Below are 18,033 nucleotides of genomic sequence, written 5' to 3' on the forward strand. Positions count from 1 at the left end.
ACTGTAAGGCAGGCATAATCCGACTTTAGGTTTGTATAACACATTCACATACAGTATCTCATTTGCTTCTCACATCTACCCTGTGAGGTAGGGAGAATAGGATTCAGATTCTGCAGCAAACTCATGGTGTCTGGCATTGCCACAGGCACGATCGATTTATTCCCCAAATGGCTTGTGCAAATAGTCAGGGTATTTGTGGCTTGTCTTCCTTTACAGATGAGGAAGCTGGGTCCAGAGAGGTGAGATGACCAAGGTGGGACTCCCCTTCTCTAATGGGGAGTCTGGGGCTGGGGGCTGGTCTGACGTGTATGTCAGGGCCCTGGCACCACACCTGCTTCGCCTCAGATGGAGCCAGGAGGTAAACGAGGAGGAGGTGTTAGGGTGGGGTGGGGGGCCAGCCTCAGCTCCAGCCTTGGCCAGCTGTTTCCTTGACTGCCAGTACCTGGTTTGAGCGCATCAGCATGTTGGTCATCCTTCTCAACTGCGTGACCCTGGGCATGTTCCGGCCATGCGAGGACATCGCCTGCGACTCCCAGCGCTGCCGGATCCTGCAGGTGAGTGTGTGTGTGTGCGTGTGTGTGTGTGTGTGTGTTGGGGGGTTGGCCCCTCCTAATCTAAATACCCCCTACTCCTCTGCAAGAGGCCCTGACCCAACTGGTGGGGGCTAGGGTGGGACTAGAGGGTATTCCCTCACCCACGTCTCAGTTTCAGCCACCTCTTGTCCCCACATCAGGCCTTTGATGACTTCATCTTTGCCTTCTTTGCCGTGGAGATGGTGGTGAAGATGGTGGCCTTGGGCATCTTTGGGAAAAAGTGTTACCTGGGAGACACTTGGAACCGGCTTGACTTTTTCATCGTCATCGCAGGGTGAGGGCCTGGGCTGGGGTGGGAGAGCAATGGATCAGATCGGTCCCTTCCCCAGGGCCAGGGTTCTGGGCCTGTGACCTCTCGGCTCCAGCCCAGTTACAGCACCACTTTCTCCCTGGCTATCTCCTGAGGGTCTGAGGCTGCCTTGCCTCTAGCACTGTAGCCTATATTCTAAATTCCAAGGCCCTCTACCTAATTCTGCTCCCTTCTCTGATGGGCAATCTGTCCTTGTCTCGGGGTAGCCTTGCCCCCCAGACAGAGAGCCGGATCTTCAGGGTCCCTTGGTGAAGGAGAAGAAGGAGTCAGAGGTCGTCCCGCTGTCCCTAAAGCAGGATTCCTCATTGACCTCTTTTGACCCCACCGTGGCCTCAGACTCAAAGGGCCTCCCTTTGGGCCCCTCCCTGCAGGATGTTGGAGTACTCGCTGGACCTGCAGAACGTCAGCTTCTCAGCTGTCAGGACAGTCCGTGTGCTGCGACCGCTCAGGGCCATTAACCGGGTGCCCAGTGAGTGACCCCTCAGCCCTCAGCCCCTGAAGAGAGCCCCAGGAGGAAATGTGGAAATCTCAGACCCCACCTCTACCACTGTGTCCTCACCTGACCCCTCACAGTCCCCGTCAGAGAAGGGCTCAGCGGGGAGCTGGGGTTTCTGGAACAAAATGGAACTCCTGACTGTGGCACTATGGGAGTTACCTGGGAAAACCCCACCTCATTTTAGCCTGGCTTTAGGTCAGAGTCTCAGAAACATCTCAGATGACCCTCTCCCTTCAGCTAGGTGACCACTCCCCCCCCAGGAGGATAGGGGTGTGGGGACCGGAGAGGCTGACAGGCAAGGAGTGGACACAAGGTGCTAATGGCCTTTTCTAGCCAGAACGGCCTCTCATGCAATCTGGTTCTTGCTGGTGAGACACGCTGGCCACGCTGAACGTGACTTCTCTCAAGACAAGGCCACTCCATGTCTCACCCTCCACCTCTGTCCCCTTCCTCCTTCCTGCCCCCTTCCAACCCATTGCAGTGACTGCCGGGCCCATTATCTAAATTAAACTGCATTGGTTTCTGGAGCCAGCGAGGCTTTGGCAGCTCTAGTTCCCCCTACATCCTGCCCCCTCCCTTTGCTCAGGCCCCCTTTGCAACTCCCCAACCTACACAAGCTGCAGATGGTCCCTGCTGTGGTCCTAGGAGTGGGGTGGTTGGCGGGGAATGCGTGTTTCTGGGGCTCAGTGCTTGTTTGTGTACCTCATGTAGCAGCAGCCCCCTGCGCTCTGTGTGTGTGTGTGTGTGTGTGTGTGTGTGTGATGTTGCTGCTGCCCCTGGGAGGGCAGAGCTGTTGAATGTGTCCTCTGGGGCTCGGGGTGTGTTGGTGTTAACAGGAGCTCCAGAAGAGGGGCATGCCTTGCCTCCTCTCCCGCCCCAGGTGATGGCTGGCAGATTTATAGGCCTCTGTCTAACCACCGGTCTAATTCCCTTAATGCAAACCCTGAGGAATTGATCTCATTTGGAGCACAGAGAAGCTGAAGGGGGATGGGGTAGGAGGAGGGGGAGGGAGACTGAGTGAGAAGACTGGGCTGGCAGGGGCGGGGCTGGGTGCTGCAGTCACCAAGAGGGTTAATTAGCTGCTGCTTAGCAGCTTTTGCCCTGGAGGGGGCAGGGGGCCATAGATGGCACTTTGGGGGTGAAGCCAGCCATTAGAGATCTGTCTGCTTGTCGAGGGCTTGGCGGACTGGGGGCTGGTTCAGACCATTTGGGCCGGTTGGGTTCTAGACCTGGAGTATGGAGAGAGGGAAGTAACCCTAACAGGGCTTTTGAGGAGGGGGGTTGTAAATTGATGGACTTCTGAGAAGATAGTATTGTATCTCTTCAGGTCCTGATTTGGGGATCTGGACCAAGCAGGGAATAGTTTCAGGGCAGCAGGGCTCAGAGCCATAGCGAAGCACAGGGCATCTTGGCCCCTGCCTAGGAGCTGGCTCTCAAAATGAGATTCCTGCCTGCTGTCATTCCTCCTGGAGTTCGCTGCCTCAGTTTCCCTAATGACTCTGGTGGTGATAACTTAGAAAGGTCAAGTGAGTGTGCCTGTTGAGAGAAGGAAGTAGGTAGGGAGTGTGCATGTGAGTGTGTGCGGGTGTGGGTGTGTGTTGGAGAGGGATTCGGAAGCCAAAGCCTGGGTTCGAGTTCTGGCACCTACACTTATCAGCTGTGTGATACGGGCTGAGTCAAGTCATTTCTCCGAGCCTCAGACTTCTCATCTGTAAACTGGGAGTGATATTATCCACATGTGATGATGTTGGGAGGGTTAGGAGGGGCCGCAGTTTCCCTAGCTCACTGTTGGTGGTACTGTGCAGGTTACTATGGGCAAGCCACAAGGGGAAGTGGGTCGGGGCAAGGGGCTGCAGAGGCTATCTGGGGAGTCAGAGGTGTCTGTTGGTCTCCCCTCCAGCTTGAGCCGGGCCGTCTCAGCCTCAGAGTCCCTGGTGGGGCCCCTCCGGGAGTGCTGCCGGGCCGTGGCAGTCAGCCTAGCCCGGCCAGCCTGGTGTCCCCAGCGTGGCTTCTGCCCCCACAGGCATGCGCATCCTCGTCACGTTGCTGCTGGACACGCTGCCCATGCTGGGCAACGTCCTGCTGCTCTGCTTCTTCGTCTTCTTCATCTTCGGTATCGTCGGCGTCCAGCTGTGGGCAGGGCTGCTTCGGAACCGATGCTTCCTACCTGAGAATTTCAGCCTGTGAGTGGTGGACAGGGTCCAGGGAGGACCTGGGAGTGGTTATGGGGCTGGGCACCCCCCCCAGTTCCTCACTTCCGGTTGCTACTGACATATCTGTTCTAACATCTGAGACATATCTGGTTCTCAAACTCGGCTACCCATTGGAACCACCTGGGGAGTTTTAAAAAGTACTGGTGCCTGGGTGCCACCTCCAGAGATTCTGATTTCATTGCTCTGGGGCTCAGCTTGGATGTAGGGATTTTTAAAACCCTCCAGTGATCCTAATGTGCAGCGAAATTTGAAAACCACTATTCCAGGGTGTGACCTTCCAACATCCTGAGTCTGGAGTTTCCCCGCTCAGGCCTCATGCTCCTGGTGCCCACAAATCCCTGCCCTGCCCAGTCCCTTCCCCATTCTTGGTTCTGCCCTGCTCACCCTATGTGCCTTGAGCACTCATGCCATCTCTCGCTTCCTGGGCCCTCTTCCTGGAGAGCCCCCTCCCCAGCCTCACCCCTGTTCCCCTTCCCATCCTGCAGCCCCCTGAGCGTGGACCTGGAGCGCTATTACCAGACAGAGAACGAGGATGAGAGCCCCTTCATCTGCTCCCAGCCACGCGAGAACGGCATGCGGTCCTGCAGAAGCGTGCCCACGCTGCGCGGGGAGGGGGGCGGTGGCCCACCTTGCGGTCTGGACTATGAGGCCTACAACAGCTCCAGCAACACCACCTGTGTCAACTGGAACCAGTACTACACCAACTGCTCAGCAGGGGAGCACAACCCCTTCAAGGGCGCCATCAACTTTGACAACATTGGCTATGCCTGGATCGCCATCTTCCAGGTGGGGCAGCCTGGGCCCCGGGAGATTCCCCAGAACACCAGCCCCAGGACACAGCCCAGGATCAGAGTGGTCTCTCTCAGGGTTGGGGTGGGGGTCAAGGCCTCTGGAGGAGACTGGAGGAGGATTTGGTGGGCCCATAGTCAGCCTGCCCCTCTGCACCCCCCAGGTCATCACGCTGGAGGGCTGGGTCGACATCATGTACTTTGTGATGGATGCTCATTCCTTCTACAATTTCATCTACTTCATCCTCCTCATCATCGTGAGTGACTCCTCAGATCCCCGTGGGGATGGGCAATCCTGGGGACACCTGTGGGGGCAGTCCAGAGAGGGGATAGTTTGCTCTGTCTGAAGTTTTCAGCTCTCAGGACAAGTCCTGTAGAGAGGGCATCCGTCATACAGTAGGAGGGACACCAGATGCAGAGTCAGGAGGAACTCCAAGGTCAAGGCGGGACTTAACTGCTATCGGGACCTTGGGCAAGTCATTCTCCATGAGGCCTCCAGCTCTGCTGTGGGCCTCTGTTTCTTCACGGGAAAAATGAATGGTTCTTAACCTGAGATGATACCACCTCTCCCAGAGGGCATTTGGAAATGGGAAGGGGTGATTCTGGTTTTGATTTTTTTAATAGCTTTATTAAGACATAACTCACATATCATTCAATTCATCCCTTTGAATGAATTCAGTGGTTTTTTAGCATGTTTACAGAGTTCTGTTTTTTGTAAGGACAAGGGGAGTGCAATTGGCAATTTGTTACAGGGGGAGGGGAGAGAAGCTAAACATCCTGAAATGCTTGCAAATAAAGAATTATTCTACCCAAAATTCTGATCAGTGATCAGTTGGTGTTAAATGCTGCCTGATCTCTTATTCCTGCCAGTTCAGAAATTGCCAGACTTTAAGAAGGCAGAAGACGGAGGCAAAAGCAGCAATATTTAATAGTTTTAATCACTACCATTCATAGTTAATAACTTCATCGCCACCACTTTGAGCTAATATTTATTGAGCACTTACTATGTGCCACCCCCGATCTAAGCACTTTCAATGTTGCTGGTGCATTTAATCCTCACCGTGATCCTCTCCATTTTACAGATGAGGAAACTGACATTTCCTCATTTATCTGACCCTACCAGGCACTTTGCCTATGCTGTGTATTAATCTCCAAGAGTGGGGCATCACTGCTGACGTATGCTGTAACATCTGCTGCCTGTTTAATCCTCGCCGTCCCCCGTGAGGTGCCAGGGCAGGGATTGTGGTCCCCAGCTCTTAAATGAGAACTCGGCGCCGCAGAGGGTGGGTCACTGGGCCAAGATCACACAGAAAGTAAGCGGCTGGGGTTGAGAATTCAGTCCCAGGCTAACGACTCCACATTCAGCCTTTCTTCCATGTCACCAAGAGGCGAACGACAGAACCAGACAGAGGGACAGACATTGAGAGAAAGAGATTAAGAAAGATTAAGATCTACTCAGGACCTAGGACTAGCTCCAGAGAGAGATGAAGACAAAATAAGGCAGCTCCTTGTGAGTGAGAGACAGAGGGTAGGCCCTGAGAAAGAGCAAGTCCCCAAGGCCACCTCCTCCTGCCTGTGTAACTTCCCCTGGTGCGGAAGAGTGGGCAGGCTTGGGGCGAAGCCTGGCTGGAGGCCTGTTCCCATCCCTGGCCACCACCTCAAGGGGTGAGGCCAGTGCTTCAGGGAAGTGGGGTCTTCTCACCATGTGGCCCCCCCACCCCCACTCCCTTTCCCTCCTGGGCTTGGGAGAGGGGGAAGGAAGCAGACAGGGAGATAAGGGGCCTAGTTTCCACCCTCCCACACACCCCCTGAAAAATCTTTCCTAACAGCTCTCTGGAATCACACTAGTGAAGCTAATTATCATAATTACTAGGACACGATCTAGAAAAAAAAAATCTGCTTTGTCACCATAAATATTCATTTCCTTCACTTGGGATTGTTGTCCAAGCAATGGCTGTTCCAGAGTTCTGGGGAAACTGAGGCATGGAGATGGGGACTGGGGGAGTGTGAGCAAGTCAGGTGGCAGCCTGACTAGTCTGTAGGGTCAAGGGTTCAGCCCCTCCCCCATCTGAGGGAGGGGGGCACAGGGAAAACGGGGACAGACGAGGCCAATGGTCCCTGTTTTCAGTTGAGGATATGAGGTCCCGTGGCTAAGGGTCTCTTGCCCAAAGTCACACAGCTAGAATTGGAGCTAGAAGCAGGAGTCTTGTAAATGTTTTCGTCAAGATTTCAAGGCTCAATATAATTTGAAAACCCCATGTCCCTAATATTGCATTCATTTCTACAGCATTCTCTACTCCTAATGGAAATTGCAGAAGGGGTGCTGCGTCTCTGCAGGTGTGCGTGTTTAGGGACAGGGAATTTGAGAGATTGCAGGATAACACCATGTTCAATAGCAACATCTTGGAATTTCATAGAGCTTGGTTCCAGCTCTGAATTAGCTGAGTGATCTTGGGCAAATGCTTCGACCTCTGTAGACCTCAGTTTCCTTACCTGTCTGATGGAGATTACAATAGCATCACCTCCTGAGGCTGTCTTAAAAATAAAATGAGATAATGCTTGGAAAATAACTGAGCGTGGCGGCTGGCTCATTGGAATTCCTCTGTATGTGGTGGCTGGCATTGTGATTCACTTTTCTTCAGGACGTCTCCTCTTCCTGTCCCCACCCCTACAGGTGGGCTCCTTCTTCATGATCAACCTGTGCCTGGTGGTGATTGCCACACAGTTCTCAGAGACAAAGCAGCGGGAAAGCCAGCTGATGCGGGAGCAGCGTGTACGGTTCCTGTCCAATGCCAGCACCCTGGCTAGCTTCTCTGAGCCCGGCAGCTGCTATGAGGAGCTGCTCAAGTACCTGGTGTACATCCTTCGTAAGGCAGCCCGCAGGTTGGCTCAGGTCTCTCGGGCAGCAGGTGTGCGGGCCGGGCTGCTCAGCAGCCCAGCACCTCTCGGGGGCCAGGAGACCCAGCCCAGCAGCAGCTGCTCTCGCTCCCACCGCCGCCTATCCGTCCACCACCTGGTGCACCACCACCACCACCATCACCACCACTACCACCTGGGCAATGGGACGCTCAGGGCCCCCCGGGCCAGCCCGGAGATCCAGGACAGGGATGCCAATGGGTCCCGCCGGCTCATGCTGCCACCACCCTCGACGCCTGCCCTCTCCGGGGGCCCCCCAGGTGGCGCAGAGTCTGTGCACAGCTTCTACCATGCCGACTGCCACTTAGAGCCAGTCCGCTGCCAGGCACCCCCTCCCAGGTCCCCATCTGAGGCATCCGGCAGGACTGTGGGCAGCGGGAAGGTGTATCCCACAGTGCACACCAGCCCTCCACCGGAGACGCTGAAGGAGAAGGCACTAGTAGAGGTGGCTGCCAGCTCTGGGCCCCCAACCCTCACCAGCCTCAACATCCCACCCGGGCCCTACAGCTCCATGCACAAGCTGCTGGAGACACAGAGTACAGGTGAGAACTCTGGGTGGAGGCACGTGGGTGCCCTTGTCTGGGGACTGGGTGGTGTCCCAGAGGGGACTAGGCGGTCTGGAGTCAGAGGGACCGGGGTTCATGTTCTCATGCTGCCTCTCATGGCTTAGGCACCTTCAACCAGTCACATCCCTGCTGTGAGCTCGAATTTTCTCATCTGCTAAAGTGGAACTCATAATTCCTACATTGTAATAGCAGTAACTATCATGTAATAAGCACCTGCTTCATGCTGTTTGCAATAATGTCTAGCAACTGTTGCACACAGCAATGGCTGTGTGCCTGTCACATGCTTTGCAGGCAAAATCCCGTTGGATCCTCTCTACCCATTAGGTGATGGGCTTTCTTAGCATCCCCATTGTGTGGATGAGAACCAGGAGGCTTGAGGGGCTTGCATGACTTGCCCACGGCTTCGCTATTGGTGAGGGGCGAACTTGGGGCCCACACTCAGGACTCCTTGTTGTGAGGCTCAGAGAGGAAATGGTGTGTGACTGTGCCTAGCTTCATGCCCTACTGGCTAAACCTGAGTCTCATTGTCTCCACACAGGGAGACTCAGTTCAGGGAGCTGCTTGTCTGATGGGTGAAACTCCCAGTGTCGTGGGGGCAGTGAGACACATAGGGACTTCGGGCTCTCCCCAGCAGACAGGTTCACTGTAGCTGCAGCCCACGGCCTGTGTTTCAGGAAGGATGTGGCACGTGGGGAGCAGCGGGATATTCGTGGGGATGTTACGTGGGAATGTGGGCTGGGACCAGAAGGTGCTATCACAGAACCCAGAGCGAAAGGTTTCTATGCCAGCTCCTCCACTACCCTGCCACGGGACGTGGGCCAGTCACATGCACCCACGTTTTTATTTCCTCCTGTGTAAAAGGCAAGACTGGGCCCATAATTACTGTCAGTGGGTGCTTACTGACTCCCTCCTGTGTGCAGATGCAGTCACGGGGGAAATGTCGCTGAGAGCCCACTTGGGGCCAGGCCCTGAGCGGGGACCCTCCACATCCATGCTTTACCTGTTACTCTCTGAGGTTCTCATATTCTATGATCAAAGCTGGATTTAAAGGGACGTTGATGTCTTGGGCTAGGTCCCTGAGTGTGCGCGCACGAGTGCATCTAGTATGCGTGTATGTGTCTATGTCCGTGAAGGGGTCCAGTGTGTGTGTGTGCATGTGTGCATGCACGTGTCTGGTGTTCATATGCATATGTGTGCACATGTGCTTGATGTGTGCAAGTGCATGTGCGATATGAAGCTCTTTCCTCGGTGTGTGTGCATGTGTGCATATGTCTGGCATATGTGCCATGTGTGAATGTGTTTGTGCACACATGTGTTGGTATGTGCATATATGTGTGCCCATATGGTGGTGTGCAAATAGTATACGTGTATACACAGGTGTGTGCATCTGGAGCACGTGTCTGGTGTGGGTGTGTGTGCAAGTGCACGTGTGTGGGTGTGTCTTAAGGATCCCATGCAAAGTGCTGCTCAGAGCAGTGTTGATGCAGGCCTGGCTTCTGGGAAGGGGAAGGGGAGCAAGGCTCCTTGCTGAAGGCGCCTAGGATATAGGAGCTGTCCGGGACCTCAGAGGACATCCAGGCCACCTCTCTGAGCCCCAGGACACTCAGCAGTGACTGCCAATGAAGTGCTATTGACATTAGGGCATCTTGTGGGTCAAGACTGCCCACTTTGCCGGACATTCAGCACCCCTGGCCCGCTAAGTGCCTAGCACCCCATCACTGTAACAACCCCAGACTCCCTGACTCATTTTACACATACTCAGAAGGCGGGGTAGCCCCAGGTACGAGACTCTGGAGCCTCTCACCTCTACTCTCCTGTTCCAGGCACCTGCCAAAGCTCTTGCAAGATCTCCAGCCCTTGCTTGAAAGCGGACAGTGGAGCCTGTGGTCCAGACAGCTGCCCCTACTGTGCCCGGGCTGGGGCAGGGGAGGTGGAGCTCGCCGACCGTGAAATGCCTGACTCAGACAGCGAGGCGGTTTATGAGTTCACACAGGATGCCCAGCACAGAGACCTCCGGGACCCCCACAGCCAGCGGCAACGGAGCCTGGGCCCAGATGCAGAGCCCAGCTCTGTGCTGGCCTTCTGGAGGCTAATCTGTGACACCTTCCGAAAGATTGTGGACAGCAAGTATTTTGGCCGGGGAATCATGATCGCCATCCTGGTCAACACACTCAGCATGGGCATCGAATACCACGAGCAGGTAGGGGTGTGGGCAGAGGCAGGGCTCCTGCCAGCTGCTTTTCGCGTGGGGCTGGGGCCTTCTACCTCCCTCTGCACCCCTCCTCCTGTGCTCAGCTTCCTCTCCATGCTGCTAGCCCGCCTGGCAGGTAGGAGGGGAGGTGGGTGATGGAGCAATGCGTGGAGATTCTCTAGAGGGAATGCTTACAGTCTCTGAGTATGGAGGTTGCCCCGGGTAGGCCATAGGGTATGTTCTACCCAGGAAGGCTGCTCAGAGGAGGCTGGCTTTGAAGGATGTGAACAAGTGGTGAGCGTCAGCACGTGGGGAGAGGCGTGTCACTGGGAGCTGTTTGGGTCTTTGGAGAAGATGTAGTGTGGAGGGGGGGTGTTGGAGGTCCTGTGGCATCCATCTGACCCACTAAGTCCGGGTGTGACTGATTGGAGGCAGGAGGGGCCATGTAAACAGGGGTGCAGAGGGGAGGGTTGGTGCTTGCGCCTGGGTGGAATGAAGGCCTGTTGGGGTCAGGCAATCTTTCCTGGCCTCCTGTCTGGGAGCCGTGCTGTGAACCAGGGCAGGTCAGGGTGGATGAGAGTGCCCAGCATGGCAAGGGGACTTGAAGCCGTCGCGTTTGAGGAATCATTCTAAGAACCGGGATGTTTAGTGAGGAGGAGAGAGGGCTCAGCAGGGACAGGCAAGCTGTCTTCAAATATTTGAAGGGCTGTCATGGGGAAGAGGAAGCAGGCTTGTTTTGTGGGGCTGATGGCTGCAAGCAATAGGATCTGGGCTGAGGGGGAGGAGGCTTTTCTAACCCTCAGAGCTATGCAGAGACAGAAAGGGTAGCCTGGGGGACCCCACTGATCCCCCACCATGAGCTGAAGCTGCCCACTTGTTGGGGGTCCAAGCAGGCACCATGGGTCCTCACAATTGGGTTTGGCTCCCTCTTTCACAGGGTTCTTTCCAGAAGTCGCTCCCCCTCCCCCCAGTCTGGCCTTCCAGGTCGCCCCCGTGGCTGATTCTTGGAAAAGGAGAGAGGCTAGCAAGCAGGTGCTGCAGTTCATGATCTGCCCAGGCTCTGCTCTCCTGGGTGTTCTGGCCTCCCCGGGGCAGCAGAGAGGCACTGGGCCATCAGAACCCAACTTTCCCTGGTTTGGAACGAAGGCCATGCACCTGCCCACCTCCGCACCCTCCCAGTCAGGAGCAGAGGCGGAGGGGGCCAGAGGTGTGCAGTGGCTCCTACCCAGCACAGCACTCTGTGGAAGGGGCATCTCAAAAAGGTGGTACAGGCATGCTGGGAGGTCTGGGTTGAGGCTGAGGGGCACAGGTCAAGCCGGGTCTGCAGCAGACAGTGAGATGTTCACTTTTCCGGGGGATTCGAAGCCCCCCCCCCACCCCACTGACCTCTGCACCTGCAATACTTCGAGCACCCAGCTTTTACCCAAGACTGCTTGACCTGGCCAGGTGCACCCCTCCCCATCACCATCACACATTGGCGTCCCTTCCTCTAGCCTCCACAGGGCCCCCTCCAAGCAGCCATGAGGTGGAGAGAGAGTGGGACCCTGGCTGCAGTGCCAGCGGGTGGGCGCACATGCCACCACGGTGGGCATGTTGTGTCTGGGCTGCGTGGGTGTGGGTGTGTGTGCACGTGCCAACTCTGCCAGCCTCCCAGGGAGAGGTGCTCCACTCTGCCAGATTGGTGGCAGTGGGGGGTGGGCAGCATTTTCTGCTTCTAGGACCCAGGTGGTGACAGCCCCTAACCTCCCATTACTCAGGCTCCCTGAACCTCAGCTTCCTTTCCCTCACTCCTGTTCTGGCCATGGTCAGGTGCCCCTCCCCCAGAGGGCACCTCCCCAGTGCCCCCTCCCTACCCCTGGGGGGTGCAGCCAGCAGTCCCTGCCCAGCCGATGCTGTTGGCGGAGGTTTTGATTGCACTGGGAAGAAGCTGAGTCACACAGACCCAGGGCAGATGAAGCCTGGCAAGAGGGCTTTCAGTTAGATGTCAAGAAGGACGCCCCTTTGGAGAGAGCGCAGCAGCCATCAGTCAGGGGTGCCTGCACCATATCCTTGCTCAGGCTCCTGAGGAAGGACGAAGACAGCCCAGGGCTCCCACTAAGTCCTCAGCAGCAGGGAGGCCTCACTCAGTGGCAGCAGTGTCTGCTCCAGGAAGGGTTTTGTCCCCATACCTGGTGCTGAGGGCCCCGTGGCGGTGAGTGGGAGTCCCCAGCAGGCTGGGCAGATGACTGACAGCTGCCCAGCGGGCTCAGGGGTGCGGAGAGTAAGAAGTCCCAGAAGCTGCCATGACCCTGTGCTTGCAGGCACTGCGGCGTGAACGTCCCGCCATCTGGGCCCTGGAGCCTGAGCAGGCTGGGGGTGGGGGGTTGCCAGGGAAGGCAGCAAGGAGATGTGGGGGGCTGAGACAGACACAGAGTGGGCACAGAGAGGGAGACAGAGACACATGGGGGAATGGGGACGCAGAGGGAGATAGAGAGGAGACTGATGGGGGCAAGACAGAGGCACGGAGGGCAAGATGGAGATGGGGGAGGAGGGCAGGAAGAGAGAAGTTCAGGCAGGGGAGAAAGGATATGGAGGGAGAGATGAGCCACAGCGGAGACAGACAGAGACAAATGGAGCCACAGAGATGCAAGGGGAGACAGAGACACAGAGAGGGAGCTGAAGACAGAGACCGAGTCCCAGATGCAAATGAGGGCAGAGACGGGGCGGGATGGGGAGACAGAGACTCCCCTGGAGCTGGCTGCGTGAGGTGCCGCAGCGTGGAGGAGGATCATGGCTTCCCTGAGGTGCCCCCGATGAGGCAATTGTGTCCATTGATCCCTGAATCGATCGGACTCGGTGGGGGGAGGCACTGGAAAGGGTGTTGCTGGTGCTTCACCAGAGGAGGAGTCCCTGCCCTCCCTCCTGGCCGGCACCGCTGCCCTCCCCAGGTCCTGTCCTCTCCCACCATCCCCTGGCTGATTCATCATTCGCTTGTCCTGTCCCCCCAACCTGCGCTACCCCACCATCCTCCTGACTGAGGAAGCACCTATATGTCATACCCCACCCCGCCCAGAGCTGGCCCCATGGTGTCCTCTGTCTCCTGCTTCCTGCACCCCTTAAGCACCAGCTGGAGGAGAACTGGCAGGATTGGGTTTGCCCAGAGGGCTGGTGAGGAGAGCAAGAACCCAGGAGACTGAGGAGAGAGCAAGACAATGACTTGATGTCGAAGTGTGATCTAATATGGGGCCAGCCTACGTGTGTGCCCCATCCGCTCAGGGCAGTGCATGGAGCCCAGAAGCTTTTTCCAGTTCATCCTTTTGCATTGGAGTTGGGCCTAAGCAGTGATGTGCTGGTAAATGTTTAACAACCAGCCCTTCTAAAATAATAAAGTCCTGATCTGTAGCATTTGCCAATTTCCATGGTGTAAATGCTCCCACTATAGCTGGTTTTAAGCTACCAACACGATTCCACCGAATGTGGGGTTGGGAAGAGACGTGGACAATTGGTTCTCCCAGCCAGTGAGAAACAGCTCCAGCACACCACTGGGCCCAAGGCACCGTCCTTCTTTTAAAGAGGTCACAACAAGTGAACAGTCGTATTTACTTGATGTGGCACATGCTCAGAGAGGGATGCGTGGAGGAGGAGCCCTTAACCCAGACCAGAGAAGGAATTCAGGGAGGGCTCCGTGTAGGAGGTGACCTCTGGGCTGAGTTTGAAGGAAGAGTAGGACATAGCCAGTGAAGGTGGAGGGTAGGGGACAGTATGAGGGCTCCAGCAGTGGTCCAGGCAGTTCATACTACATCTTCATCCCTGGAAATGGAGAGCAGAGGGTTGGGGAGAGCTGGCTGGTAGCTGGATCTGCAGGACTCAATCAGTTGGAAACGTGGGTTGAGAGGAGGCAGCAAGGATGACTCCCAGGTTTCTACCTGGGGTGGGAGCAATGTGGCTTGAGCAGATGTGGGCTGGGGGACATGTTGCATACAAGGTGTCTGCGAGCCATCCTGACCATATCCAGCAGACTGTCGGAGCTCAGAAAAGAAGTTGCCTTCTCTTCTGTATCCTGCCCGGGTCTGCACTGGGGCCAGACCTCTCCAGGAAGAGGGGAGTGCAGGAGTGGGGCCTTGGAGACACAGGAGCTTCCTAACATCTCCTTCCCGGCTCTGGGTCACGGTGGGGTGGGGGACAGGTGCTAGTCTCATGTTCTAGAAGAGGGACAACAGCATGTGGGGAGAGGGGAGCTACATGTAGCCCAGTGGTCTCCTGGGCTGTGGACGGGGAGAGGAGGGGGAGGGACCAGGGTAGATGGCCTTGCGGGCTGAGAGAGGACAGGGCAGGTGATGACTCTGCTCATTGCTCACACTCTGGGGCCATCCTGTCACTCCAGATACATGTCCAGAGAGGGTTTCTATTTATAAGTGAGTGAGTTTGGCTGTTCAAGGCGAGAGAAGCTGGGGGTGGGGCAGGGGGAGGTGGTCCAGATATGGTAAGTCTGAACTTTGAAGGAGCTCATAGACTCCTTTTCAGTTCTGCTGAAGGCTGGGGACCCTCTCCCCAGAAAATGCCCACATGCATGGACACCCTAAATGTGGCCTTTGAAGGCAAAGGTTGATGGACACCTCCCACCCCAGCCAGTCCCTTGGTCTCCAGATAGGGGAGCCCTGGCTGAAGAGCTAGGGCTGAGGACCAAGCAGAGCTTTGGGGGATGATCCTTTACAGCTGACTGGCCCCAGACATTCAAAGGCTATCTGGTGTGGGAGGGAGAGGGGCATCGTTTTGGAGATGTCTGCTAAGGTGTTCTCTTGCAGGCTCCCCTGGCTCCAGGCTCTCCCAGTTCCACAAACAAGGGGAGCATATCCTGTGCACAGCGCACTAGAATAGAATATTAGAATATCAGGGGGTTGGGGGCTGAGCCAGAAACACCCAACAAATGTAGATTCTGGTGGAAAAGTCATTCTGTTTCATGGACGATTATGCCAAATGCCGCAAGAGAGGCTTCAGGGGACAAAGGAGAACTGCTCACCCCCAGATCTCCTTCGGAAGGGCTTCACAAAGGTGGTGGCTTTTGAACGGAGCCTCGAAAGATGAATGGAATTGACAGTGGCTTGGGTGGTGGGGGTGGGGGGAGGTGGGAGATGGAGGGGTGGGTAGGTGCAGAGAGATCTAGGTGGAGGGATTAAGGCACATGCACAGGGTGGCACTGGATGCTCTGAAGGACAGTCAGGTTTTCCTCCCTGCCCTGGCCCCGAGGTGTCTGAGCAGTGATTGATGTCAGCCCAGTGAGGAAGCCGGTGCTTCCCATAGGTGCAGGCTGGGTGGGGGAGGGCCTGGAGGCTATTTCTGTTGTTCAGATCAGAGGCAAAGGGGGCCCCAAGTAAGGCCATGGCTATGGGGACGAGGGGGTGTGGGTAGGACGCAATTTCATTGGCAGGTTCTCTGGGCTGGGGCACCTTGGTGTCCGGAGGGATGAAGGGTAGGCGAGAATCCTAGATAACCCGAAGTTTCTAAAGCAGAATCCCAAGCATGATGGAGCCGCCGGGGAAGGAGCAGGTTTGGGAGAGGAGGTGAGAGGGTTTGTTTTGGATGCACCGAGTTTGAGGTGGCTGTGGGCCATCCCAGGAGGGAGATCAGGCAGGCTCTGGATCTCTGGATGAGAAGCCAGGGGCTTGGAGAGATTGTTTAGTGTCGTCTACACCCCAGTAACAGCCAGAGAGGTAGGAGTGGGGGTACTGGTGGAGGGAGCGGGCTTAGACTGAACCAGAGTTCAGGAATGCTGGCCTGAGGGAAGAGAGGCGGTGAAATGAGCACTGGGAGGGGGAGGAGGTGGTTGCTCAGGGTCGGGGAAGCCAAGGGAGGCTCAGCTGCTGCTGAGGCATCCACTAAGAGGAGGGCTGGGAAGAGGGTCCCTGGACAGAGCTGGAGCCGTGGGGCCCAGAGTTCAGAACTGAATGGGTCTGGAGTCCCACAGAAGCTTTCTGCTTTTAGGCAGCGGGGAAGGAGATTGGAGAAGTAATGGATGCAGGCATAACTGATAGGCCAGGGCCCAGGGGAGCCGGGGGCGGGGGTAGGGGTGGCAGGGGGGCGGCGGGGGAGCGCATCAAAGTGCAGGTGGAGGAAAGGCTGGCTCCCTTCCGGGAGAGGAAGAGAGACAGTGGGATGCACAACACAGAGCTCTTTGGAGAAGGGACATGGAGCCCCCCACGTAAGCCTGCAATGAGGGGCCAGGTGGGGAGTAGGGCTGGGGGCTGCAGAGTCCAGAAGGTTTGAGGCAGCTCCTGGGGGAGAGAGGAGACATAAGAAGGGAGGAACCAGGGACTGTGAATAAAGGCATGAAACAGCCATGGGGCCACCACCCACAGGGAATCACCTGTCCAGTCAGCACATGTTCATACCTCTCTCTAGCAATACTCAGCACTTCCAGAGCCGCAGAGGAGAGGAGGAGGGCAAGGGCACTTACCTGGGCTGGGGTTGGGCAGGGCAGGAGCTCTTGAAAGTCTTCATCAGAAGGGCAGCCTTTATGTGGCCTACTGTGGCCCATCATGGGCCAGACACTGTCCAGATGGACAAGGCACAGGGGCTGCAGCTCCAGCATTTTATTATTTATTTATTTTAAGAGATGGAATCCTGATCTGCCCCCTGGGCTGGAACGCAGTGGCTTGATCATGGCTCACTACAGCCTGGAACTTCTGAGCTCAAGCGATCCTCCCACCCCAGCCTCCCCAGTAGCTGGGACTACGGGCACCTGCCACCAGGCCTGGCTACAGCTCCAGAATTTTAAGTAGCAGGGGCCTTGGGTCAGCCATCTTGAAGCTGAGTGGGCACCGTGAGTGTGCTGTGCCTGTTTAGCTTGTGTTTACTTTTGAGGGCTTTGGGGAGCTGGGAAAGATCATGTCACCTACACCCCAATGACAGTGGGAGAGGTGGGAGTGGGGGTGCTGGTGAAGGGAATAAGCTTAGAATGAACTCTGAGGAATGTTGCCCTGAGGGCAGAGAGGCAGTGACTGCGGCTAAAGCCTCTCCTTGGCATTGCCTCTGATTAGGAGGCCGTGGGGGCACCATGACACTTAGCAGTGTGCCCAGTGGGCAGGAGGGCACAGGAGGGAGGATCCAAACTGGAGAGCTTCCAGGGGACTGGGGAAGACCAGGACCATGATCTACATGATGAGGCCTGTGAGATTTCCAGGAAACCTCCTGCCACCGAGGTGTTCCCTGACTTCCCACACGTCCTTGAAGACTTGCCTCCCGCTGACCCAGTGACCCTCACTGCCTCACTGCAGCCTGTCTGCTCCCCTGTCCTGGGTGGGTGGGAGCAGCAGGCAGGCCCATCAAAAGCAGAGGTGAGGTGAGCCAAGGAGTCTGAGCGGAAGAGCAGAGATTTCAGGGTCAGTGGAGCAGGTGGAAGCTGGGGCGATGGCGGCTGGCTGCGGTGGGGCTTGGGCAGAGCCGGAGTGACTGGTCCAAGCCTCTGCTCAGCTCTGACCAGGCCTGTCCAGCCCCTCATGCCCTCTCTGCAAGAGGCACATCACTGTCTGCCAGAGCTGCCTCTCAGGCCTCCTGCCTGGACTGCTGCAGTATCCTAATTGGTTTCTGTCTCTACCCTCCAAGCCGTCCACACGCTGCCACCACTGCAGCCAGATTAATCTTCTTAATACACTGCTTTGCACATCTCCTCCCTCCCTTCCCACCCCCCCAGGGCCTCAGTGGCAGCGTGGTAGGCAGAGACCGGTCCAGAGGGAGCAGAGGAAGGCTGTTCCACCTGGCCCCGCCGACCTTGTAGCCTTCTCTCTCACCAGCCCCTCTCACCTTCTGATCTGGGCAGACAACTTGATTCTTGGTTCTGCACTGTGCCCTGCGCACGCCTTCCCTTGCTGTCCCCAGCTGGGGACACCCTCCATGGACATCCTCCCAGGCTGTCCTCCGCACTGGCCCACTGACCTCAGCCGGGATTGAGCTCCCGTGGCTCCTGGGTTTTGCCCCCAGTGTG

General features: G+C 56.6%; 1 protein-coding gene across 14 annotated transcripts in view; it reads left to right on the top strand.

Moving 5' to 3' along the window:
- CACNA1G (calcium voltage-gated channel subunit alpha1 G) overlaps nt 1-18,033 on the top strand; it is a 65,488-nt gene that overhangs the window by 7,079 nt on the left and 40,376 nt on the right. For 10 of the 14 annotated variants that reach the window (XM_032162759.2, XM_032162772.2, XM_032162758.3 and 7 more), the window contains exons 2-9: nt 443-554; nt 734-867; nt 1,275-1,372; nt 3,423-3,582; nt 4,098-4,398; nt 4,565-4,657; nt 7,075-7,858; nt 9,706-10,082. In XM_032162759.2, the coding sequence (XP_032018650.1) occupies nt 443-554; nt 734-867; nt 1,275-1,372; nt 3,423-3,582; nt 4,098-4,398; nt 4,565-4,657; nt 7,075-7,858; nt 9,706-10,082 (2,059 nt within the window). Of the gene's footprint in view, nt 1-442; nt 555-733; nt 868-1,274; nt 1,373-3,422; nt 3,583-4,097; nt 4,399-4,564; nt 4,658-7,074; nt 7,859-9,705; nt 10,083-18,033 lie in introns of those variants that run through there. The other 4 variants (XM_058445390.1, XM_058445388.1, XM_058445389.1 and 1 more) reach the window with 2 other exon arrangements.

The sequence above is a fragment of the Hylobates moloch genome, unplaced genomic scaffold (assembly GCF_009828535.3).
Source record: "Hylobates moloch isolate HMO894 unplaced genomic scaffold, HMol_V3 SCAFFOLD_10, whole genome shotgun sequence".
Classification (NCBI taxonomy): Eukaryota; Metazoa; Chordata; class Mammalia; order Primates; family Hylobatidae; genus Hylobates; species Hylobates moloch.